Here is a 27,570-nt window from a genome sequence, read left to right as displayed (position 1 = left end):
CTTATCTATGCCCCTATAAGGTCACCCTTCAGCCTCCTACGCTCCAGGGAAAAAGTCCCAGCCTATTGGTATTGGTTTATTATTGTCACTTGTACCGAGGTACAGTGAAAAGCTTGTCTTGCACACCGATCGTACAGGTCAATTCATTACACAGTGCAGTTACATTGAGTCAGTACAGAGTGCATTGAGGTAGTACAGGTAAAGACAATAACAGTACAGAGTAAAGTGTTGCAGCTACAGAGGAAGTGCAGTGCAATAAGGTGCAAGGTCACAACAAGGTAGAATGTGAGGTCAGAGTCCATCTCATCGTATAAGGGAACAGTTCAATAGTCTTATCACAGTGGGGTAGAAGCTGTCCTTAAGCTTGGTGGTACATGCCTTCAGCCTCTCCCAAACCCTTGGGTCCTGGTAACATCCTCGTAGATGTTTTTTGCACCCTTTCCAGTTTAACACACATAATAGTCCAAATGTGGCCTTACTCCCATCGGGCAGAAGATACAAAAGCCTGAAAACACGTACCACCAGACTCAAGGACAGCTTCTACCCTGCTGTTATGAGACTATTGAACAGTCCCCTAGTACGATAAGACAGACTCTTGACCTCATAATCTACCTTATTGTGGCCTTGCACCTTATTGTCTGCCTGCATTGCACTTTCTCTGTAACTGTAACACTCTCTTCTGCATTCTGTTCTTGTTTTCCCTTGTAATAACTTAATGTACTGATGTAATGAAATGATCTGTATGGATGGCATGCAAAACAAGGCTTTTCACTGTACCTCCGTACATGTGACAATAATAAACCAATTTACCAACGTCCTGCATTCATCCAGGTAGTTAGAAAGAATTCCATCACACTTGTGCCTTGTCGATGGCCAAAAGATTTTAGGGCTGTTGTGAGGTAAGTGCTTGTGCCTAAGGGTGATAAATTCATGGGGTTTCAGGGAGACTGCAAAATCACACTAGATTGTGTACAAAATGTTAAGAGGAATAGATAGAGTGGACAGCCAGTGCCTCTTTCCCAGGGCACCAATGCTCAATACAAGAGGGCATGGCTTTAAAGTATTGGGAGGGAAGTTCAAGGGAGATATCAGAGGAAGGTTTTTTTACCGAGAGAGTGGTTAGGGCATGGAATGCGCTGCCTGGGGTGGTGGTGGAGGCAGGCACATTGGTCCAATTCAAGATATTACTAGATAAGCATATGGAGGAATTTAAAATAGAGGGATATGTGGGAGGAAGGGGTTAGATAGTATTTGGCGAGGTTTAAAGGTCGGCACAACATGGTGGGCTGAAGGGCCTGTATTGTGCTGTACTATTCTATGTTCTATGTTCTAATCTGTAAACAATAAACAATGCCCATTACTCACTTTGCAAGATTTGTATGCAGAGTTAGCAGTATCAAAAAATAAACTGTTGGAGAAACTCGTTGTGTCAGGCAGCAGCCATGAAGGGAAATGGACGGTCAATGTTTTGGGTTGAGACCCTTCATCTGGATCCTCTTCCCCTGCTGACTGGCAATCGAATGTTAACAAAGATCGTTGGCAGTGCCTGGCCACAACACAACACAAAGGGCTCAACTCAAAATTACCTCGCGTCTTCACCCAAGATTTTCCAAGCACCTTGGATAAAAATCTTGTAAGGATGGATTATTGCTCGAAAAGGGGATCTGTTGATTGCCACGAGCAAAGAAGAAATTCTGCCAATTCTGTAGGAATTGTTCTGGGGATTACATGAGCACAATGTGAATCTGAAACTAAGCAAATGCTGAATTACTTACTCTTGGTATTGGAATTGGTTTGCTATTGACTTTGGTTTGCGTGCCGTCCAGACAGATCATTCCATACATAATTACATCGAGGTAGTAAAAAGAAAAACAGAAGGCAGAGTATGGTGTTACAGTTAGGGAAAGGACAACACAGGTGGACGAATAAAGTGCAAGGACCATGACAAGGTAGATTGGGAGATCAAACATTCAAGAATTCATTCTTTAGTGTATGAGAGGTCCATTCATGAGTCTGATAACAGTGGGATAGAAGCTGTCCTTGAGCCTGGTGGTACGTGCTCTCAAGCCCAATGGGAGAGGGGAGAAGAGAGAATGACCGGAGTGAGAGGACTCCTTAATTATTGGGGTGTTGGAGGAAGTAGAGCACCCATGAAGTGACAGGGAGTGTGTGCAGACTACACACACACACACACACACACACACACACACACACACACACACACACACACACACACACACACAGCTCCTGAGGTCGTGGTCAATACTGGGTCACTGCTGCATCAATCTTCCACCCTGTCCTTTGGCCCAGAGAAAAACAGTGAAGGAAAAAATAGAGTTTATCACCAATGTGCCAAAACCTAAAAATGTGGCAAAGCCGAGACATTCCTGGGAACACAGGAGACTACAGCTGCTGGAATCTGGCGCAACACACAATCTGCTGGGAGGAACTTCCCGGGGGTGGTGCAGTATTATCCGCGATTTCTTCTGGATCTTACGACTGTGCTCAGACCACACGTTGGGAAAAAAGATGTGGAGGCGATGTAGTGCAAAGAGCAACAAAGTGCATGTGATGGAAGCAAGAAAAAGTTAGCCAGCGAGACTCTGCTTGTTCATTAGGATGCTACCTGTGAGTGTGCTTAGCCCACTGCTCTACTCTCTCTACACTCGCGACTGTGTGGTGAGGCAGAGCTCAAACATCATCTATAAATCTGCCGATGACACCGCTGATGTTGGTAGAATCTCAGGTAGTGACGAGGAGGTATACAGGAGTGAGATAGATCGGCTGGTTGGGTGGTGTTTCAACAACAACCTCGCACTCAGCGTCAGCAAGACCAATGAACTGATTGTGGAATTCAGGAAGGGGAAGTCAGGAGAACACACACCAGTCCTCATTGAGGGGTCAGCGGTGGAAAGAGTGAGCAGCTTCAAGTTCCTGGATGTCAACATCTCGGAGAATCTATCCTGGGCCCAACACATCGATGCAATCATGAAGAAGGCACACCAGCAGCTTTACTTCTTTAGGAGTTTGAGGAGATTTGGTGCGTCACCAAAGACTCCTGCAAATTTCTACAGATGTACGGTGGAGAGCATTCTGACTGGTTGCATCACCGCCTGGTATGGAGGCCCCAATGCACAGGATCACAAGAGGCTGCAGAGGGTTGTAGACTCAGCCAGCTCCATCACAGGCATAACCCTCCCCACCATCGAGGACATCTTCAAGAGCCGGTGCCTCAAGAAGGCGGCATCCATCACTAAGGACCCTCACCGTCCAGGACATACCCTCTTCTTGTTACTACCATCAGGGAGAAGGTACAGGAGCCTGAAGACCCACACTGAACGTTTCAGAATCAGCTTCTTCCCCTCTGCCATCAGATTTCTGAACAGTCCATGAACCTCATTATTCCATTTTTTTGCACTACTTATTTATTTTGTAGTTTATAGTAATTTTATCTCTTTGCTGCAACAAAACAACAAATCTCATGACATATAAGACAGTGATAATAAATCTGATTCTGAGTTGAGGTTGGCATGCAGTGTGTCAGCTTATGGTGTAGGTACAGTGATGAGACAAATGTTGAGTGATGAACAAGAAAACCCATTGCTTTTGCTTGTTGCACACTGTTGTACAAATCAAGATGGAACTTCTCGGAGGCGTTAAGAAATTCCATCAGTTTTTACTTGGTTGAATTTACTCCTGTAACAGATGATAAGCCACAACTTAGGGATAACAGGTCCCCAGGTAGCAGTGGTGACAGAGGTGAATGTGAAGGTGAGCTGTCCCTCTATTCCACAATGAGTGCAGGAGTTCCACGCAGAGCCCCACAGTGGGTGCTCTGTTGTGACTGCTGCTTAGGGACTTTGATGATCGAAGTGAAATAGGACCAACCGTGGTAGATGAAGACTTTGCAGTGAAATCTGAAATTGCAAACGTGTTCCAAATGGCCTACAAAGTAGTCAATGAACAGACAATAGATGGATGACTGGAATTTGGCCATCCATTCCACGATTGTTGCATTGAGTTATCACATGGGAAGGGGTGGACCTATAGAATAGTACCACGTACATCTTGCAGAGAAGACTTCTTGGCCAACTCCGTACAAGTCGAGTTTATTGCCATGTGCACAAGTACGGTGAGGTACAGGTACAATGAAAATCTTGCAACAGCATCAGAGGCTAATAGGTATAGACAACACACAGAATATAAATTGTGCATAAAATTATTATCACACAGTTGGGGGAAAAAGACTGTGTAAAAGCTAGACCTTAGTGCATAAAAAAAGATACAATTGGAGACAAATCCATAGTAATGCAAGAGGTGACCCATAATAAACCAATTTAGTTTACCAGTCATGGTTGCTTTTCAAAATCTGCAGTGTGTTGTACCTTTAAACATGAACACGATGATCTCTTTGCATCCACGTGTGTGTTCATTGATCCTGAGTGGACAGGAGTTCTATGATGGGTCTGCTTTGCACCAATGTAACACCATGGCTCCTTTGGACTTGCACTGAGTTAATGCCTCTGGTTTTGTGACATTGGTTAAGGATAAATATTGGCCAAGACACTAGCCAGATGTTTCACTGCCAACCTTCCTCTTTGCTTTCACGACAACTGTGAGTGTACACTCATGCCAAGGGATCTTCTATGTCAGTCTGAGTGGTCAGGGGGTCCTCAGTTTAATGCCTCATCCAACTGCGAAGCTCACTAGGTTGTCTGCTGGTGTCTGGAGTTGGAGTTGAACCCACAACCTTCTCAGAGGCAGCCCATTGGGCAAGTAGTGACATTGTGGCAACACTTATTAAGTCTGAACAATGGAAGAGTGGGGCGGAGGTGAGGATAGTTGGCAGAAGTCAAGAATTGGGAATGTTGACCCCTGCTGCACAGAAGTATCGAGTTCTGACCTGTTGTTTAATGGATGATTTAACGGGGCTGGTTGGGAACATTGGAACAGGAGGAGACCAGATACACCCTTGAACCTGTCCAGCCCTCAACCAGAGGCAATAGTTTCTGTCTATCAGATCATTCCCTCTCGAATGTTCATCAAACCACTCCTTTGCTTTTGGAATTCCAATGGGATACAACCTTAGTTTGTGTAATCTTTCCTCATTACCAGGATGCTGCCTGGATTAAAGGGCATGAGCTATAAGGAGAGGTTGGACAAACTTGGGTTGTTTTCTCTGGAGCGGTGGAGACTGAGGGGAGACCTGACAGAAGTTTATAAGATTATGCGAGGCACAGATAGACAGCCAGTATCCTTTCCCCAGGGTTGAAATATCTAATACTAGAGGGCATGCATTTAAGGTGAGGGGGGCAAGTTCAAAGGAGATGTGTGAGGCATTTTTTTTTAAAACAGAGAGTGGTGGGTGCCTGGAATGCGCTGCCAGGGGTGGTGGTGAGGCAGATATGATAGAGGCGTTTAAGAGGTTCTTAGATCGGCACATGAATATTCAGATAATGGAGGGATATGGACATTGTGCAGGCAGAAGCTTAATTAGTTCGACACAACATTATGGGCTGAAGGTCCTGTCCCTGTGTTGTACTGTTATATGTTTTATGTTCTGCTATTGAACCCTCTAAGTCCAGGTATCATTCTGCAAGGTCAATACATCCTTCCTGGAATCTTCCCAATCTGATCCCGATCAATATCAAACTTTGTTCAGATCTGAAACAGAGCAAGGTGGGGCATTGAGGAACTGCAGGACATTAGAGTTGAGATGCTTGATTGCTGACTTCTGTCACACCCTGCAGAGTGACTGCCCCCACACACAACGGTGCATTGTGCTCCTTAAAGTGCCCAGATATGGTTTGGCTCCATGCTGGTCATGTGATGTCTCACCACAACCCCCCCTCCTCCCCATAAGAAGGCATCTGAAAAGAAAGCCCCTGCCCCTCCCCACCCCCCGAGAATTGTCGTTCTGTTGCTGCGTTGGGCTAGGGAGAGGTTCTGTGGAGCTCTGTTTGATTTCTGCATTCACTACATAAAATGCAATGTTTTTTTTTAGAAAGGTGTAATGAATTAAAACTTGTTTCTCTGTCCTCAGAGAGTTGAGGTTGATTTCTTGTAAATGCACAACAGATTTTGCACAATATTGAATTTGGTTAGCATGGCTACACACAATGCAATAATTATAGCCCTTCATGCTAATGCCAGCTGTACAGGACCAGTTCCTGACTGATGAAGTGTTAGAACCCTGTTAGTGATATTTTTAATGTCCTCATTAAATGATTAAATCATGAAATCATTTTGCTGCTTTTTTTGAGGATAGATCTGCTACTGACCTGCAGGAAACTGCCAACTGTAGCTGAAAGAACCAAACGCCAAATTGTAAAATAGCCTGCTGTGTTACCCCATCCAGTGACTCAGTTACATCCCTTATATTCAGGCACTTCATCCAGTCACATCGTGCAGAGGCTATTATGTCCATCGTACAGTGCCAGCTCATTGAAGGGCCATGGGGCCCATTCTCCCTTCACAGTCCTGTTCAGTTCCAATATCCATTGATTACCAGTAAAGTTCCTTTCACCACCAGCCTCAAGGACAACTTCTATCCCACTGGTATCAAACTCTTCCATGGACCTCTCATACACTAAAAGATGAATTCTTGATCTCCCAATCTACCTCGTCGTGACCCTTGCACTTTACTTGTCTGCCTCCACTGCATTTTCTCTGTAACGGTAACACTTTATTCTGCATTGTTTTCCTTTTTAACTACCTCAATGTACTTGCGTATGGTATGATCTGTCTGAATTGCATGCAAACAAAAGCTTTCCACTGTATCTTGGTACATGTGACAATAATAAACCAATACTAAAACCAATTCCAGAATACACTTAACAAGTCAAATCATATCTTCATAAACATTTCTGCTTCCTCTTAGTTTCATGGAATCGTAACAGACTACAGCGCAGAAACAAGCCCTTTTGGCCCACCTCACCCTTGCCAACTGTGATGCCTATCGAAGCTAATCCTATTTTGTTTTGGTATTGTTTTATTATTGTCACTTGTACCAAGGTACAGTGAAAAACTTGTCTTGCATACCGTTCGTACAAATCAATTCATTACACGGTGCATTGATGCAGTATACAGGGTAAAAACAATAACAGAATACAGAGTAAAGTGTCACAGCTAGAGGGAAGTGCATTGCAAGTAGACAATAAAGTGCAAGGTCAAACAAGACCATCTCATTGTATAAGGGAACCGTTCAATAGTCTTATCACTGTAGGATAGAAGCTGTCCTTGAGCCTGGTGGTATGTGCCCTTAGGGACAGCTTCTATCCCACAGAGATAAGACTATTGAACCGAGGGATAGAAGCTGTATTTGCCTATATTAGGCCCATATCCCTCTAAACCTTTTCTATCCAATTACCCGTCCAAATGTCTTTTAAACATTGTAACTGTATCTGCCTCGACCACCTCCCTTGGATCTCCTTTTAAGTTTCTCCCCTCTCACCTTATCTCTGCCCCTTAGAATTTTGCAAACCTCTGTAAAGTTGCTCTTCAGCCTTGTCGGATCCGGTTATTTTCGAATCGCAGGTTCTTTCGGGAGTCCAAGAATGAGTTGAAAACAACTTGGTGCTTCAGAAATTTTTATTGGAAAAGTTTAAAACAAAGTCACAGAGCACATGGCACTAGCTTTACTACTGGGTGATGAGCCAAGACAAAGGAACCAAAAATGAGCTGGGACGGGAGGGGGGGTGGGGGAGGTGGAGAACAAGAGAGAGATTAACAAAAAATGACACCTTTTATACCAGATAAGAGGTACTCCTTAGCTAACAATAGTCCAATCAGAAAACGTATTAGGTACCTGTGGCCAAACCAACCAATGAGAAAACACGTATTCACCTGATGGATGAACCAATAAGCTAAGAAGATCAGATTTCTTTATTAGTCACATATACATTGAAACACACAGTGAAATGCATCTTTTGCGTAGAGTGTTCTGGGGGGCAGCCTGCAAGTGTTGCCATGCTTCCAGCGCCAACATAGCATGCCCACAACTTCCTAACCTGTACGTCTTTGGAATGTGGGAGGGAACCGTAGGAAACCCACGCAGACACGGGGAGACGTACAAACTCCATTCCTTGTGCAGTCACTTGGGGTATATTAAACACCATACATGTTAAAAAAAAACTACTTAAAAAAGTCAAATCCAACAGCCTCCTATGTTCCGGTGAGAACAAACCCAGCCTGTCCAATCCCTCGTTATAACCTCCGTTCCAGGCAACATCGCGGTGAATCTCTTCTGCACTCTCTCTGTTGCTACCATGTCCTTTTGTAGTGTGGTGGCTAGAACTGTACGCAATGGTCCAAGTGCGGTCTAATTAATGTTTTGTATAACTGCAACATGACGTCCCAACTCTTATACTCAATGCCTTTGCCCATGCCAAATGCCTTTTTCACTACCATATCCACCTGTGTTGCCACTCTCTGAGGATAGTTGGTATTAGTTTATTATTGTCACTTGCACCGAGGTACAGTGAAAAGCTTGTCTTGCATACCAATCGTACAGGTCAGTTCATTACACAGTGCAGTTACATTGAGTTAGTACAGAGTGCATTGAGGTAGTACAGGTAAAAACAATAACAGTACAGAGTAAAGTGTCACAGCTACAGAGAAAGTGCAGTGCAATAAGGTGCAAGGTCACAACAAGGTAGATCGTGAGGTCATAGTCCATCTCATTATATAAGAGTATGTGCCCTCAGGGACAGCTTCTATCCCACGGAGATAAGACTATTGAACCGTTCAATAGTCTTATCACAGTGGGGTAGAAGCTGTCCTTAAGTCTGGTGGTACGTGCCCTCAGGCTCCTGTATCTTCTACCCGATGGAAGAGGAGAGAAGAGAGAATGTCCCAGGTGGGTGGGGTCTTTAATTATGCTGGCTGCTTCACCAAGACAACGAGAGGTAAAGACAGTTCAAGGAGGGGAGGCTGGTGTCCGTGATGTGCTGGGCTGTGTCCACAACTCTCTGCAGCTTCTTGTGGTCCTGGGCAGAGCAGTTGCCATACCAAGCCGTGATACATCCAGATAGGATGCTTTCTATGTTGCATCGGTAAAAGTTGGTGAGAGTCAAAGGGGACAAACCAAATTTCTTTAGCCTCCTGAGGAAGTAGAGGCACTGGTGAGCTTTCTTGGCCGTGGCTTCTACGTGATTTGACCAGGACAGGCTGTTGGTGATGTTCACTCCCAGGAACTTGAAGCTCTCAACCCTTTCGACCTCAGCACCATTGATGTAGACAGGTGCATGTGCACCGCCCCCTTTCCTGAAGTCAATGACCAGCTCTTTTGTTTTGTTGACATTGAGGGAAAGGTTGTTGTCATGACACCATTTCACTAAGCTCTCTATCTCCTTCCTGTACTTTGACTCATCGCTGTTTGAGATACGGCCTACAACGGTGTTATCATCTGCAAACTTGTAGATGGAGTTAGAGCAGAATCTGGCCACACAGTCGTGAGTGTATAGGGTGTAGAGTAGAGGGCTGAGGACGCAGCTTTGTGGGGCACCAGTGTTGAGAATAATCGTGCCGGAGGTATTGCTGCCTATCCTCACTGATTGCGGTCTGTTTGTTAGAAAGTCAAGGATCCAGTTACAGAGAGAAGTGTTGTGTCTTAGGTCTTGGAGTTTGGACTTGTATCCCAAGGTCTCTCTGTACATCAGCACTCTGAAGGTCCCTGCAATTTACTTAATATGTCCTAGTAGAACTCTTTGATCAGGTTTCTTGATCAAATAATTGTTGTCATAGGGTGATGTACACCACAGAAGCAGGTCCTTCTGTCCAATGAGAGTGCAGACTGACCACTTATACCAAACCTCCACTGCTCCCATTTGTTCTCCCCACATCCTCTTCAATTCCCCCACATTCCGCCTCACCTACACACTGGGAGCAATTTACAGCAGCCAGTTAGCCTAACAACCAGCACGTATGTGGGATGTTGGGGGGGAGCCAGGACACCCAGAGGAAACCCACACGGACACAGGCAGAACGTGCAAACCCCACGCAAACAGCACCTGGGGTCAGGGTGGTGGGGATCCTTGATGACAGATGCCACCTTCTTGAGGCAGCGCCTCCTGTAGATGCTGGCACTGGTGGGGAGGGCTGTGTCCGTGATGTTTAAAAGAGATCACCTCTCGTTCTTCAAAAACTCCAGCTTCTGTAGGTCAATCCCACTCGTAGGCTGCTCTTAGGGGAAATCTTTAACCAAGTTATTTTGTCCATCTTTTATTAAAATTCTGAGAGACATCACCTTTGGAGTAACATGTCAAGATTCACAACCATAAAACAGAGAACAGTGCAGCACAGTACAGACCCTTTGGCCCACGATGTTGTGCCGGACTATATGAACACCTCATCCGCGATCAATCTAACCCTTCCCTCCTGCACAGCCCATAACCCTCCATTTTCCTTACTTCCATGTGCCTATCTAAGAGTCTTTTAAATGTCCCTAACGTATCAGCCTCTACCACCACCCTCAGCAGTGTGTTCCAGGCACCCACCACTCTCTGTGTAAAGAACCTACCTCTGACATCTCACCTGAACTTTCCTCCTCTGACCTTAAACTGATGTCCTCTGGTATTGGCCATTGCTGCCCTGGGGAAAAGGTGCTGGCTGTCCACTCTATCTATGCCCCTCATAATCTTATACACCTCTATCAAGTCGCCTCTCATCCTACGTCACTAAAAAGAGAAAAGCCCCAGCTCACTCAACCTTTCCTCATCAGACATGTTCTCTAATCCAATGCAGAATTCCCAGTCATTTCCTGTTCTTTTATTGAGCTCACAGTAGCCAGGTGAGGTTGTTGAGTTAATGAAGGGACCAAGCAATACCTATGCAGAGAAGCTTCCAAAAGAGGTAATTATTCTATAATTGACATGGGGGGATGTATTTACCAATTTTCCAAAAGGGGATATTTTGGAAGTGAATTCACATTCCAGAGATTAGAATTAAGATGAAATAAATTTTCAAATGACCTCTGTGAGAGTTGAAGATAAGACAAGATAAGATATCTTTATTAGTCACATGTACATCAAAACACAGTGAAATGCATCTTTTGTGTGGAGTGTTCTGGGGGCAGCCCAGAAGTGTCGCCACGCTTCCGGCGCCAACATAGCGTGCCCACAACTTCCTAACCCCTACGTCTTTGGAATGTGGGAGGAAACCAGAGCACCCAGAGGAAACCCATGTAGTCACGGGGAGAACATACAAACTCCTTACAGACAACGGCCGGAATTGAACCCAGGTCGCCGGCGCTGTAATAGTGTTACGCTAACCGCTACACTACCATGCCTGTCCCACTAGAATATTAGTCTAGTACCATGTCAAGTACACTGCTGTGGCCAAAAACTTCTGTGCCTGAAACATCTATGGGAACTTTATTCTATACAGCCCCTTCAGCACTGCAATACATTCCAAGATGCTTCACTGGAGCATAGTGGTGTTGGACCACATGGAGAGATGTTTGGAAGTGTGACTAAAAGGTTAATCGAAGGAGTGGGCTTTGAGGGTCCATAAAAGCAGAGAGAGGCAGAGAGGTATAGGGAGGGCATTGGTATTGGTTTATTATTGTCACATGTACCGAGGTACAGTGAAAAACTTGTCATGCATACCGTTCATACAGATCAATTCATTACACAGTGCAGTTACATTGAGTTAGTACAGAGTGCATTGAGGTAGTACAGGTAAAAACAATAACAGTACAGAGTAAAGTGTCACAGCTACAGAGGAAGTGCAGTGCAGTTAGACAATAAGGTGCAAGGTCACAAGGTAGATTGTGAAGTCAGAGTCCATTTCATCATATAAGGGAACCATTCAATAGTCTTATCACAGTGGGGTAGAAGCTGTCCTTGAGCCTGGTGGTACGTGCCCTCAGGCTCCCGTATCTTCTACCTGATGGAAGAGGAGAGAAGAGAGAATGACCCAGGTGGGTGGGGTCTTCCAGAAGTTAAAACCTTGGCAGTTCACCAATGGCCATGCGGTTGGATTTGGAGATACTGGAGACCGGAATCAAAGGGATGTAACACATTGGTGCAGCTGGTAGAGGTGATGACTCACAGCTCCAGCGAGCCAGGTTTGATCCTGACCTCGGTTGCTATCTTTGTGGACTTGGCATGTTCTCCCTGTGACCACCCAGAACTACTTTGGTTACTCCAGTTTCCTCCCACCTTCCGAAGATGTGCGGGTTGGTTGAAAAATTGGGCATTGCAAATTGCTCGTAGTGTAGGTGAGTGGTAAAAGTTGGGGGGAGTTATGGGAATGTGAGAAGAAGAAAATGAGATTAGTTTGAATTAGTTCAAATAAAATATGGTCAGGACAGACCCGGTGGTCTGAAGGGCCTGATTCTGTGTTGTATGGCTCTATGACATAGAGGGTGGGGTCTGGTGGAGACTGCAGAGACAAGAAAGAGCAAGATATGGAGGGGTTGGAGAATTGAAAATCAAGACATTGTTTAACTTGCTTAACTGGAGCAAAGGATGTTCTGGTGAAGGATCTTCAACCTGAGGTGTTTCTCTTCCCACAAATACTGCCTGATCTACTGGGAGTCTCCATCATTTCCCGCTTCTGCAGTCTCGGTAGGCATGGTAGTGCAGCGGTTAGCGTAACACTATTACTGCAACAGCGACCTGGGTTCAATTCCGGCCGCTGTCTGTAAGGAGTTTGTACGTTCTCCCCGTGCCTGCGTGGGTTTCCTCCGGGTGCTCTGGTCTCCTCCCACACTCCAAAGACGTACGGGTTAGGAAGTTGTGGGCGTGCTATGTTGGCGCCGGAAGCATGGCGACTCTCGCGGGCTGCCCCCAGAACACTCTACACAAAACATGTATTTCACTGTGTGTTTCGATGTACATGTGACTAATAAAGAAATCATCTTTTCTTTGGTTGCTGAGGATGTCTGACTTCCTCAGTCCCCAGAGGAACCAGCTCTTCTTTTCCCACCTGATGCAGGGTTTCGACCCGAAACATCAACGATTCTTTTCCCTCCACGGATGCTGCTCGATCTGCTGAGTTCCTCCAGCAGATTGTTTTTTGTTCCACGTTCCAGCATCTGCAGTGTCTTGTGTCTCCTCTCTTTCTACCCACTGGCAACGTTTTCAAGGTGTATGAAACAAAAGATTTTTAAATCTTGGGGTCCAAATCCATAGCTCCCTGAAAGTAGCTGCAGAGGTTGATGGGATGGTAAAGGTGGTGTACGGCGTGCTTGCCTTTAGTCGAGTTCAAGAGACAGGTTGTTATGTTGCAGCTTTATAAAACTCTGGTTAGGTTGCATCTGGAATATTGCATTCAATTCTGATCGCCCCATTACAGGAAGGATATCAAGGTTTTGGAGAGGGTGCAGAAGAGGTTCACCAGGATGCTGCCTGGATTAGAGGGTAGATGCTATAAGGAGAGGTTGGATAAACTTGGGTTGTTTACTCCGGAGCATCAGAGGTTGAGGGGAGACCTGACTGAAGTTTATACAGTTATGAGAGGCATAGTTAGAGTGAAGAGCCAGTATCATTTTCCCAGGGTTGAAATGTCTAATACCAGAGGGCATACATTAAGGTGAGAGAGGAAAGTTTTTGTCCCAGGGCAAGTTTCTTACACAGAGAGCAGTGGGTGCCTGGAATGCACTGCCAGGGGCGCTGGTGGAGGCAGATTCGATCAAGGTGTTTAAGAGGATCTTAGGCACACGAATGGCTGGATATGGATATTGTGTAGGCAGAAGGGATCAGTTTAGCTAGGCATTTAATTACTAGTTTAATTAGTTCAGCACAGCCTTGAGGGCTGAAGGGCCTGCTCCTGTGCTGCACTGTTCTATGTTCTAAATGGCCACAATCTAATTGAGTGAGGGGAAAGGGTTGAAGGGCTGAGTGGCCTCCTCCCAGCACCGAACACACATGAGCAAACTCCTTTGTTAACTCGCGGGGCTTGCTGTGCTGTGTAATTTGGAGTAAGAAACAAGCTTGATATTCCTTTTATCTTTTCCTCTGAAGCTGCAGATTAAATTTCAAACTGGTGGTAAAAAAAGTATCACGGACTAGCAGCCTAGATTCCCTTTGATCATTCTCCTCCTGAACCTTCTTAAAGGAATTGCATTGGGTATGTATAAGGAAGTTCTCGGAGGGATTTCACTGAGAACGAATGGAAGCTCAGCCAACCAGGACCAATGAGAGTGTGTTGCAGTCAAGAGAGGTCATAGAGATATGGAACGCAGGCCCTTCAGCCCAACTCGTCCATGCCAACCAAGATGCCTCATCCAAGCCAGACCCATTTGCCTGCATTTGGCCCATAACCTTCCAAACCTTTTCTATCCATGGCAAGGGTCCGATTGGAAAATTCTATGAACCTCTGGGGTTTCCGAAACGTCGACAAGTCCTTTCCTCCCACAGATGCTGTCTGACCGGCTGAGTTCCTCCAGCATCTTGTTTGTTGCTGTAAGTTGTTTGCAGCAGTGTGTTGCTTAAATGCTTCAAATGAGCCTGTGTGCTCCTGGTTCAATCTTGCCCTGGACCTGAAGTATCAGTTGCCATGGCCCCACTCAACTTCCTGAAAACTTAATCTCCGTATGTTTCCTACAATTGTAACACCCACCAAGACTGGAGGTAATTTATAGAACCTGATGAAGTCCACAACACCATAAGATATAGGAGCACAATTAGGCCATTCAGCCCATCGAGTCTGCTCCACCATTCGATCATGGCTGATTCTATTTTCTCTCAACCCCATTCTCCTGCCTTCTCCCCGTAACCTTTGGCGCCCTTACTAATCAAGAACCTATCAACCTCTGCTTTAAATACACCCAGTGACTAGGCCTCCACAGCCGTCAGTGGCAATGGATTCCACAGATTCACCACCCTCTGGCTGAAGAAATTCCTCCTCATCTCTGTCCTAAAGGGACGTCCCTTTGTTCTGAGGCTGTGCCCTCTGGTCCTAGACTCTCCTACCACTGGAAACATCCTCTCCACGTTCACTCTATCCAGGCCTTTCAATATTCGGTAGGTTTCAATGAGATCCCCCCGATCCTTCTAAACTCCAGCAAGTACAGGCCCAGAGCCATTAAATGCTCCTACTGGCGGGGAATAAGGGGAAGTCCCTTTAGAACTGAGATGAGGAGGAATTTCTTCAGGCAGAGGGTGGTGAATCTGTGGAATTCGTTGCCACAGAGCACTGCGGAGGCCAAGTCATTGGGTGTATTTAAGGCAGAGATAGGTGCTCGATTGGGAAGCGGGTTGCGGGGAGAAGGCAGTAATTTGGTGGGGGACCTGATATTGATGGGTCAGGTCAAGCTTGATCCAACCTCCATCTGCAATTAGCACCCACAGTGCCCCCTCCTGGGCTGGATGCAGGGGGCCAGTCAAGCCAATGTCCTGCTCTCAGGAAGCCAAACAGAACTGGGATTTCCTTTGGGAACGTCGGCTCGATTTGATCCCTTGTGGTCAAGTACTGAACTGTTCCCCACACGGGTTTGCTGTCAGACTGTGTGTATAATCAATGTTGGTGCAGATTAAATTGAGAATCTCAATGCAAGGAGGCCCTGCTTTTGAATTTATAATGAACGGATTCTGAAATCCCAGGAGCTGTTCTTTCCTTTCATCCAACTTTTGATCATTTTGTGTAATCTCAAGCCACGTTGCATAACCATGTGGTTTTTTTTTGTAAAAATACCATTTTGAATCTCTATATCAACTCGAGAGCAATTCACCTTCCCTCTCAATAAAGCTTTGTTTGTTCTGAATGATGGGGGAGATGCAGAGTTAATCAGCAGAGCCCCAGAGGGCAGTTAATGTGTTTACCACTGGTTTAGTTAGGTGTTCCAACAGCTGTCTTTTGGGCAGTTGTGGGATCACCGGTTTCCTTCGAGGATTTGCTGATAGTGGATAGGTCACCTGTATCAGTGAAGGTGAGTGATTGAGGGTGAATATTACCCTCGGGCCCCAGGGAGATCTCTTCTTTGAAACATTTCTGTGGGATACTTGAGACTAGTGAGAGCTTGGAATAGTTGGCATCTCTGGTAGTCCAGTCCCACCTCTGTGTTCTTTTGGAAGGGTACACCTTGACTATGAACTTAAATCTCTGGGGCAGGACTCAAGCCCACAGCTGCTGACTTGCCCAAGAGTTCCACAAAAAGGCCATGGTTGACAGGCTCAATATCTGACAACTCATTTTGTTATATTACCCGCACGGTAGTGTAGCGGTTAGCATAACGCTATTGCAGCGCCAGCGACCCGGGTTCAATTCCCACCGCTGTCTGTAAGGAGTTTGTATGTTCTCCCAGTGTCTGCGTGGGTTTCCTCCGGGTGCTCCGGTTTCCTCCCACTTTCCAAAGACGTACGGGTTAGGAAGTTGTGGGCATGCTATGTTGGCGCCGGAAGCGTGGCGACACTTGCGGGCTGCCCCCAGAACACTCTACGCAAGAGATGCATTTCACTGTGTGTTTGTGACTAATAAAGTAATCTTAGATCTGAAACTAGCAAAGAGGCTCATTTGTGACTGGACTGATAATGCACAATAGCATAGTTAACTGCACCCTGAAAGTGGAGACACAGGTAGACAGGGTGGTGAAGAAGGCGTTTGGCACGCTGGCCTTCATCGGAGCACAAGAGTTGGGATGTTATGTTACAACTGTACAAGTCGTTGGAGTATTGTGTGCAGTTGTGGTCGCCCTGTTCTTCGAGGGATGTTTTTAAGCTGGAAAGCGATGAGAAAAGATGTTACCAGGACTGGAGATGTTGAGTTACAAGAGGAGGCTGGAAAAGCTGGGACTTTTTTCCCTGGAGCATAGGAGGCTGAGGAATGACCTCATAGGAGTATGGAAAATCATGAGGGCGTAGATAAGGTGGATGGTCACAGTGTTTTTCCCAGAATAGGGGAGTCTAAAAGTAGAAGGTATAAGGTGAGAGGGGAAAGATTTAAAAAGGACCTAAGGGACAACTTTTCCACACAGAGGATGGTGGGTATATGGAACGAGCTGCCAGAGGATGTACAACTACAATTATCACTGGTACAATTACAACATTTAAAAGATATTTTGACAGGTAGATGGATTGGAAAGGTTTTGAGGGATATGGGCCAAACACAGGCGAATGGGACTAACTCAAGTAGGCAACTTGGTTGGCATGGACGAGTTGGGCCGAAGGGCCTGTTTCTGTGCTGTATGACTCTGATACTTACTAGTGTGAAAATGGAGTAACTCGGCTGATGAGACAATGTTCCCGCTGCTTCGCACTGGTTACTGACAGATCGTTGCTAGGTCATTCACATTTTTGATCAGTGTGTGTTACTGTAATCCTTATGGAATTTAGTCTGCTGGTCGGATCAGTAGGAAGCATAGTTTTCCCCAGTACTCCCCCATTTAAGTGATGGCCAGATTGAGGTGAATACACATAGGGGCCATGTGTAGAGTAAGGGATCACTCACTTAAAATGGAGATGAGGAGGAATATCTTTGAGGGCTGAGAATCTTTGGAGTTCTCTACCCCAGTGAATTGTGTAGGCGGAGTCACTGGATATATTCAAGGTGGAGGTTAATAAGACGTTTGTGTCAAGTGGTTTGGGAAGAGAATGGGAAAGTGGTGTTGATGCCAAGTTTGGATCAGCCATGATCTTATTGAATAGCAGAACAGCCTTGAGGGTCTGATTGGTCCACTCCTGCTCCTGCATCTTATGAGGGACACTGGTTCAAATATTAGTGGGGAATGGATTGTTCTGTGAGCCAAATCAATCTGCTTCTGCATGATATGGAAGTATGGGATGATTATCGATCAAAATCAGCTGCCTGACTCCATGTTACTTCACTGTTGGATCTACCTTGGGTGTGACCACCAGTGGAATTGCCCACTCACTCTGAATTGCTTTCAGTAAAACTCCGTCTCTCCTTAGTGTGACAGCTCTTCTTCAACATGGCTCTTCAATGACCAAGGCATTGACTGTGACTTGAGGTAGACCAGTTTAGTATGTACAGTATATGTGCCTTCTGTTGGGCAACTCCTGTGTAACCATCCTTCGAGACATCAGTGTATCTGTGTATCAAAGCCCTCAAGTGTGACCTGTGGACCTTAAACACATCCTTCCAAACACATTTTAGTTTTCTGAGCTAGTTCTTGCCCAACAGTGCTGGTATTGTTGAATAGTCAAATCCAGCCATTGGTCTGTGGCTGCAGATTTCAGCTGAAGTCATTGTAAGCGGGAGTATTTGATGATTCCCTGGGGTGCTACACATAAAAAGTCGCCCCTCTCCAGCACCATTTTTTTTTAATCCATCACGGGCACCTCCCTCCCCACCATTGAGGACATCTTCAAGAGGCGGTGCCTCAAGAAGGCGGCATCCATCACTGAGGACCCTCACCATCCAGGACATACCCTCTTCCCACTACTACCATCAGGGAAGGAGGTACAGGAGCCTGAAGGCCCACACTCAACACTTCAGAAACAGCTTCTTCCCCTCTGCCATCAGATTTCTGAACGGTCCATGAACCCGTGAACACTACCTCATTATTCCTTTATTTCTTTTTGAAATTACAGTAATTGTGGTGTACCTTCCAAACGACACCACAATAGGTTTTGAGACTGAGTGTGCTCCTTGCTTAGGCTAGGTAACTGAGCTACTTGTCCAAGATATCCCTGCCCATAATGGAACAATCTACTGCTGTGTCACTGTATTACCAGCAACTTGTCATTGTTCATCTGAGTATCCGTATAATCTTGCTGCTTCACACCAGGGTCATTTGTAGCTTAGTTGCTGAAAAGATTGAAGTTCAAGTTTATTGTTGTCATAGGCAAACATACCCAGGTTATAAATGCCATGAAAATCAGCTTTTTGCAGCAGCAGCACAGTACATTACAAGACAAAGGCAAACTTAAGTTAAATATGTATAACTTGCATGTGTACAAAATAAACATAACACTAGTGCAAGACTGAGAGAGAGAAAAGTAATATAGTCCGGGGTAGTGTTAAGTTTTTTCAGGTGGGTTCAAGAACCTGACGGCAGTGGGGAAGAAGCTGTTGTTGAACCTTGAGGTGTGGGTCTTCAGGCTCTTGTACCTCCTGCCTGATAGCAGCATCGAGAAGAGGGCACGGCCCGGATGGTGGGGGTCCCTGATGATGGATGTCACCTTCCTGAGACATCATCTCTTGTAGATGTCCTCGATGGTGGGGAGAGCTGTACCTGTGGGTTGATTACAAGCACAGGTTTGAATCTCTCCACTGAAGCTGGCAAGTTTAAATTTAGTTAATTAAATAGAGAACTTCTTGGAATGAACAGCTAGCATCACTGGTACTGACTATTGCCATAAAAAATCCATTGAAAGGTCACTAATGTCACAATAATTTCACGATAAAACTATTGTTAGGCCGCATCTGGAGTATTGCATTCAATTCTGGTCGCCTCATTATAGGAAGCATGTAAGATCTAAGATATCTTTATTAGTCACATGTACATTGAAACACACAGTGAAATACATCTTTTTGCGTAGAGTGTTCTGGGGGCAGCCCGCAAGAGTCACCACGCTTCTGGCGCCAACATAGCATGCCCACAACTTCCTAACCCGTACGTCTTTGGAATGTGGGAGGAAACCGGAGCACTCAGAGGAAACCCACGCAGACACGGGGAGAACGGACAAACTCCTTACAGACAGTGGCGGGAATTGAACCCAGGTTGCTGGCGCTGTAATAGCGTTATGCTAACCACTACACTACCTTGCCTGCCCACTACACTACTGAGCCTGTAGTGGAGACTTTGGAGAGGGTGCAGAAGAGGTTCACCAGGACGCTGCCTGGATTAGAGGGCAGGTGCTACAAGTAGAGGTTGGACAAAGTTGGTCTGTTTTCTCTGGAGTGGTGGAGGCTGAGGGAAGATCTGTTAGAAGCTTATAAAATTATCGGAGGCTTAGATAGAGTAGACAGCCAGTATCTTTATCCCAGGGGCGAAATGTCTAATACTGGAGGGCATGCATTTACAGTGAGAGGGGGCTAGTTCAAAAGAGATGCGTGGGGCAAGTTTTTTACACAGAGAGTGGTGGGTGCCCGGAATGAACTGCCAGGGGTGGTATTGGAGGCAGATATGATAGAGGTGTTTAAGAGGCTCTTAGACAGGCACATGAATACGCAGAGAATGGAGGGATATGGATTATGTGCTGACAGAAGGGAGTGGGTGTCACTAGCTTAATTAGTTCGGCACAACATCGTGGGCTGAAGGGCCTGTTCCTGTGCTGTACTGTTCTATATTCTACGTAATGTCCTTTTTGGGGTATGATTTTTTTAAAAAAAATGTTCTGGTTGTGGGCATCGCCAGCATGGCCGACTATTATTGTCCAATCCCTGTTCATTTCTGAGAAAGTTGGGGGGTGAGCCATCTTCATCCACCTCCGGAGTACGTGTGGTGAAGGTGCACCCACAATGCTGTTGGGACAGGAGTTCTAGATCCAACATGGATAAAGGAACATCAAAATCCACCATCTATCCCAATGTGGCCCGTGTGTCACTCCAGTCCCATAATCATATGGTGACTCCAACTGTCCTCTGAAATGGCCCAGCAAGCCACCCGGGCTACTAAATGTTGACCTCGTCAGTGATCCCCATGTGCTGGGAATATTTTTTTAAAAAAACCTTTGGGTCTCATTATGAGGGAAAGATGCATTACAGATGGGCCAAATGGCCTCCTTCATCCAGATACATCTCGTGATAGATTCTTGTTTCTATCTTAGAATGAAAGGTGCTCCATCATTTCAAAGTGTTTTGATTTGTAAGCTTTTTATTTGTCCTTATACCCCTGTGGTATTTAACTGCTGAATAAAATATAATTTTTTAAAAGGAAAATGGAGACCCAGAAATTCTGTTTTCAGTTGAGAAACCTGTCCTTAGTGCGGAAACAAAAAATGAATTGATTTCTCCTTGTCTGAAAAACTGTCAAGTTAATTGTAGAACAGCATTGGGCCCAGTTTCTGAAGCGACTTTAATTAGAGCATAATTTTTAATGAGGTACTGTAAATCATTTGTAATTACATTTTAATTTATTAAAAAAAACGGACATGGTTTCTCACGCTGCCTATGTTCCAATTCCTTGTTTCCGGAGTGACCTATGTGTGTGCAAGTTATCAGTGGAATGCTGTTGCAATTTAAAGGTTAATTAATGCTAACTGGTCTGCATGTGTGTTTGGACCGGTCAGTAATGAGGAAGCACCAGATAAATTAATGTCTTGTTAACTCCATGATTTTCTCTCTTTATCTTATTGTGCATGCACTCAGGGTTGACCCTATCCCATATGACACTCCAAAACCAGCAGGCCACACACGGTTTGTCTGTGTCTCAGACACACACTCGCGAACAGACGGCATTCAGATGCCGTACGGGGATATTCTGCTCCACACGGGCGATTTCACAGAACTGGGACTCCCCACTGAGGTTAAGAAGTTCAACGATTGGTTAGGTAAGATACTTTTTTTTACTGCTCTTTGTGATCCTAATTAACCTGTGTTGTATAAATGCCTTTCACAATTTTGATGATTAAATCAAAGTACCAGTGACTGCAGGTTGCTACAATAGAGACAGTGGATTCTAATTAACAATATCTTCCACCTTCCTCTATTCTCCCTGCCTTCAAACCAACCCCATCCTAACCAACCAATCCTTCTTTAAAATGATCACGGAAAGCAAAGCTCAAGAGGGGCTGACGGGGAGCAGGGAGGGACAAACACAATGGGGGGGGGTCTTTCTGCACATCTCAAGTGGATCAACCTGTGGGGCGGTTTCAAAAAAAAATATTATGCACCTTCACTCTGTGCTAAGTCGCTAATAATGAAGGGATAATGAGTGTGTCCTTTGTTGCATTGTTTAAATTGGATGTTGTCAGATTCAAATGGGGGAAATGGGATCCTTTGGCAATTATCCCCTCCAGTTTGGTCTGAAGTAGTTGCTCCTTCAATGCAAAGGCCAGGTTTTCTCTGAGTTGCTCAGCAATTAGCAGACAGGGTAAAGCACCTTGTAACCAGGATTAAAACCATCAGCTGTGGGAAGAGTAAGGCCCTTCCCACCTCCTGCGGTGAAAATCCGAAAGCTGCAGATGTGCTGGAAATCTAAAATAGAAACGGAAAATGTTGGAAGTACTCGGCAGGACAGGCAGCGTCCGAGGGAAGAGAGACAGAGCTCGTGTTTCGGCTCGAAGTTCTGACGATCTGGTAGGTGGTGCCAGGGGTGACTGAATGACACCAGTGGTGGTGGCGTTGGCTGAGAGAGGGTGGCGAGGCTGCGTCTGGAGGAGGGGTAGATGGGAGAGGAATGAAGTCTAAAATACCGCAAGGGAAGGGAGGGGGAAGAAATGCTAACTCCATTCCTATCTCCACAGACGCTGCCTGACCTGCTGAGCAGTTTCACCTTTTATTGTTCTTCTAGAGGCTGTGAGATCATTGAATCATGGAAAATTTACAGCATAACACAAGGTCATTTGGCCTGCATTATCTGTGCTGGTTGAAAAAGACCTACCCAACTGCTTCACCCCTTTTAGCACTGGGTCTTTATAAAGTAGGAAAATGTCTACATTGTACAGAAGTGTATATAGACCTGGTAATATGCATTAGTAGCCCTGCTGGCCTTGGCTTTTCGAGCACCTATTGAAACCTCCTGAAAGTTGATAAGAGTTTCTGCCGATAAGATATTTATTTATTAGTCACATGTACATCGAAGCACAGTGAAATATGTCTTTTTGCGTTGCTAAGGATGTGCTGGGGGCAGCCCGCAAGTGTCGCCACGCTTCCGGCGCCAACATAGCATGTCCACAACTTCCTAACCTGTATGTCTTTGGAATGTGGGAGGAAACCGGAGCACCCGGAGGAAACCCACGCAGACAAGGGGAGAACGTACAAACTCTTTACAGGCAGCAGTGGGAATTGAACCCAGGTCGCTGGCGCTGCAATAGCGTTACGCTAACCGCTATACTACCGTGCCGCCATCTATTAGGGAGTGAAATCCAGACTCCCACTACCCTCAGAGTGAAAACCTCCTCTTAGCTGCTTTCAAGATTCAAATCAGGTTAAGTTTATTGTCATATACGCCAGGGCGCAATGAAATTCCTTGCTCGTGTGGAGTAAACAGTATACACGGTAATAATAAATACAACGATGAGTGCAAGATCAAGGGAATGGTGCAGAGTATGTAGTGCAGACTGAGGTAGTGCAGAAAGAAATGCTAAAGCTACAATAACGGAAGGGGTAGAGCTGAGGGTTGGAGAACGAGGCACCACCGGGAAGGGGATGTGAAAGAGGTGATAGGTACACATTCGTGAACAAATGTAGCCTGACCTGTCAGTTCAGGTCCTTCCCATCGAGGTCCCTTGTAGTTTGCAAATCTGTATCAGTAGGACAGTTGGGTGTATGTCAGAGGTGGAACCCAGTCACTACTAACTTGGAACAAAAAAAACAAACTGTTGGAGGAACTCAGCGGGTCAGGCAGCATCCGTGGAGGGAAATGGACAGTCGACGTTTCGGGTCTTTATCGTCTAAGTGGTCTGTTCAAGAGTCTGATAACAGCGGGATAGAAACTGTTCATGAGCTTGGCGGCACGTCTTCTCAAGCTTTTGTATCTTCTGCCTGGCGGGAGAGGGGAGAAGAGAGAATGAAAGGGGTGGGTGGTGTCCTGCTGGCCTGCTTTTTGGAGGCAGTGGGAAAGTGTAGACGGAGTCAGTGGTGGGGAGGCTGGTTTTTGTGATAGACTGAGCTGTGTTCACAACTCTCTGCAGTTTCTTGCGGTGTTGGGCAGAGCAGTTGATGTACCAAGCTGAGTTTCAGCATACGGGCAGAACAGTCTGGTAACCTCTCTTTCTTTGTTTGCTGCTTGTGGGGATTGCCTGCACTTATGGTCCATCTCCAAATGCCTCCTGAGTGGGTCTTCTGGGCCAATTCAGAGGGAGTTAAGAATGGACCTCATTGCAGTTGGTCTGGAGCCATACAGATAAGAGTAAGATGCCTTTATGAGTCACATGTACATCAAAACACACAGTGAAATGCATCTTGCGTAGAGTGTTCTGGGGACAGCCCGCAAGTGCCGCCACACTTCCGGCGCCAACATAGCACGCCCACAACTTCCTAACCCGTACGTCTTTGGAATGTGGGAGGAAGCCAGATGAGCATTCTTCCCCGAAAGATATTGGTAATCTGTTTGTGTCATTATGATCATACAATCTGCTCTTCTACATAAGAGCAGTTCCAACCTGTTTCACTGGCACCTATCACCAGCTTAACAGATCTTCACTCTTTCTATGAGCCCACAGCAACACCTGTCCTGTAGATTCCCCTCCAAGTCTCATACCATCCTGACCTGGAAGTATATCTGTGTTCTTACATTGTTGCCGGGTCTAACTCCTGGAATCACCTCCTCAATAGGTGAGGAAAAAAATTCTCTCAACAAGTGGTAGCTGGTCATGAAGTCATTCCCTTAAAGGGTGGTCATTGGTAATTGGTTTATTATTGTCACATGTGCCAAGATACAGTGAAATGCCATATGGACAGATCATTCGATACACAAGTACATCGAGGTCATCCAAAGGGAAAACAAAACAGAATGCAGAATAAAGTGTTACAGTTGCAGAGGAAGTGCAGTGCATGCAGACTATAAGGTGCAAGGGCCATGATGAGGTAGATTATAAGATTAGGAGTTCTTTATCATACAGGAGATCCATTCAAGAGTCTTATAACAGTGGGATAGAAGCTTTCCTTGAGCCTGTTGGTATGCATTCTCAATCTTTTGTATCTTCTGCCTGATGGAAGAGGGGAGAAGAGAGAATGTACGGGGTGGGAGGGGTCCTTGATTATGTTGGCTTCTTTCTCGAGGCAGCGGGAAGTGTAGGGGGAGTCTGTGCAGGGGAGGCTGGTTTTTGTGATGGACTGGGCTGTATTCACAACTCCATGCAATTTTTTGTGGGCTTGGGCAGAGCAGTTGCCCTACCAAGCTGTGTGTATCCGGATAGGGGTGCTTTTTATGGTGCATTTGTAAAAGTTGATAAGAGTCACTGGATCAGTGGTCCAGTACTCTAGCTGCTGGTCCAGTTAGTTAAACATTATGCAACCATTGCTTAGTCACTCAGTGTGTATCCCATCAGAATTTTATGATTCCCAGGGTTGAAATGCCCAATACTAGATGGCATGCATTTAAGGTGAGAGGGGGAAAAGTTCAACTCTGCTTCGAAACTGTTCAAACATTCAAAACTGCAATTCACCTATAGCCAGAACAGTTCAACAGTGGATGCCATCTCCCTGGCCCTACGTTCACCTCTGGAGCATCTGGACAGTAATAGACATCAGACTATTGTTTATGGGCTACAGCTCCACCTTCAGTACTATAATTTCAAGTAAATTCATCAACAAACTCCGAGACCAGGGACTCAACACCTCCCTCTGTAGCTGAATCCTTAACTTCCTGACCAACAGACCGCAATCAGTGAGCACAGGCAGCAACACCTCCAGCATGATTATTCTCAACACTGGTGCCCCACAAGGCTGCGTCCTCAGCCCTCTACTCTACTCCCTGTTCACTCACAACTGTGTGGTCAGTTTCTGCTCTAACTCCATCCACGTTTTCAAATGACGCCACTGTAGTGGGCCGAACCTCAAATAACGATGAGTCGGAGTACAGGAAGGAGATAGAGAGCCTAGCGACATGGTGTCATGACAACGACCTTTCCCTCAATGTCAGCAAAACAAAAAAGCTGGTCATTGACTTCAGGAAAGGGGGCAGTGCACATGTTCCTGTTTGCATCAGTGATGCTGAGGTTGAGAAGGTCGAAAGCTTCAAGTTCCTAGGAGTGAACATCACCAATAGCCTGCCCTGGTCCAACCACATAGACGCCACGGCCAAGAAAGCTCACCAGCGCCTCTACTTCCTCAGGAGGCTAAAGAAATTCAGCCCCTTTGACCACCAATTTTTATCGATGCATTCTATCTGGATGCATCATGGCTTGGTACGGCAACTGCTCTGCCTGTGACCGCAAGAAACTGCAGAGAGTTGTGGACACAGCTCAGCACATCACAGAAACCAGCCTCCCCTCCATGGACTCTGTCTATACTTCTCGCTGCGTCAGTAAAGCAGCCAGCATAATCAAAGACCCCACCCACCCTGGATATTCTCTCTTCTCCCCCCTCCCATCGGGCAGAAGATACAAAAGCCCGAAGGCACGTACCATCATGCTCAAGGACAGCTTCTATGTTGCTGCTATAAGACTACCGAACAGTTCCCTAGTACGATATGATGGACACTTAACCTCACAATCTACCTCGTTATGGCCCTTGCACCTTATTGTCTGTCTGAACTGCACTTTCTCTGTAACACTATATTCTGCATTCTGTTATTGTTTTCCCTTGTACTACCTCAGAGCACTGTTGGAATGAAATGATCTGTATGATTGGCATGAAAAACAAATATTTCATTGTAGCTCGGCACATGTGACGATGATATTCCAATTCCAACTCCCAAGTTCAAAGGAGATATGTGGGCAAGTTTTTTTTTACACAGAGTGGTGGGTGCCTGGAATGTGCTGCGAGGGGTGGTGGTGGAGGCAGATACGATAGAGGCGGTTAAGAGGCTCTTAAATAGGCACATGAATGTGCAGACAATGGAGGGATCTGGATCTTGTCCAGGCAGAAGGGATTAGTTTAGTTAGGTGTTTAATTAGTTTGGCACAACATCGTAGGCTGAAGGACCTGCTCCTGTGTTGTACTGTTCTATGTTCTAACAAGATGACCTCTTGATTCTTCGAAAGTCCAGAGAAATGTTTCCACTTTATCCCCCATTGGACATCCCTCTCATCCCTGGAATCAATCTCGTGTCCCTTGTTGCTTCCGTTCTAAACTGAGTTTTTCCTGTCTTAGCTGACGAGATCAAAATTCAGACACTTAGAGGGAGGTCATGTGACCAAGCTCCAGAAGTTGCATCCGGGTAGAGTCGACAACCTTGCCTTGCCCTTGGTTGTTAGGGTGTGAGGTAACCTTCAGTGGGAGAGGTTCACACTGACCGAGCCGTTGAGGCCAAGCCCCAGAAAGTCTGGCCGCTCTCCAACTCTGCTTCTTGAAGGGTTGTGTAGACCGTGAGTGTGGCTTGTTCTCAGAGGCCTGAGTATAAATCTTCTAGTAGCAGCAGCAGCTCATAGAGCGATTCAGTTTCCACAGCGGTCAATGAGCAACTGTGCACAAGGGGGTCACATTTTTCATCATGACTGCAAAAAGGGCTTCAGGATTGGTAAACCTAGTGGTTTCAGATCCCTGCCTGTGGAGTAAGGATAGTATCAGAGACTGGAATGTTATTAATGCGGTGCCATTATTTAAAAAGAGAGCATCAGAGGTGGGCACATTAATGGAAAAGATCCTGACAGATGTTATAAATCATTTAGAAAGGCACAGTTTAATCAAGGAGAGCTCGCCAATCAACTGCCATACAACAACCAGGTATATAGAACCTTTAATATCACAGGAGATCACAATGGCACTTCACAGGAGTTTATCAAACAATATTTGACGAGACCCAGAGACAGTTGATTAAAAAATTGGTCAAAGTAGTGGGTGCAGGGAGTGTTTTTAAAGGGGGGAGGCTGATAGAGGTAGAGAGATTGAAGGAAG

The 27,570-nt window shown here is 45.7% G+C and overlaps 1 protein-coding gene across 2 annotated transcripts in view; it reads left to right on the top strand.

The window, feature by feature from the left end:
* Positions 1–27,570, top strand: part of mpped2a (metallophosphoesterase domain containing 2a) — a 183,133-nt gene that overhangs the window by 25,992 nt on the left and 129,571 nt on the right. For both annotated transcript variants that reach the window (XM_052028810.1, XM_052028812.1), the window contains exon 3: positions 21,217–21,398. In XM_052028810.1, the coding sequence (XP_051884770.1) occupies positions 21,217–21,398 (182 nt within the window). The remainder of the gene's footprint in view (positions 1–21,216; positions 21,399–27,570) is intronic.

This window comes from Pristis pectinata, chromosome 14 (genome assembly GCF_009764475.1).
Source record: "Pristis pectinata isolate sPriPec2 chromosome 14, sPriPec2.1.pri, whole genome shotgun sequence".
NCBI lineage: Eukaryota > Metazoa > Chordata > Chondrichthyes > Rhinopristiformes > Pristidae > Pristis > Pristis pectinata.
The sequence above is the reverse complement of the archived record's forward strand: the minus strand, read 5'-3'. Positions and strand labels throughout refer to the sequence as shown.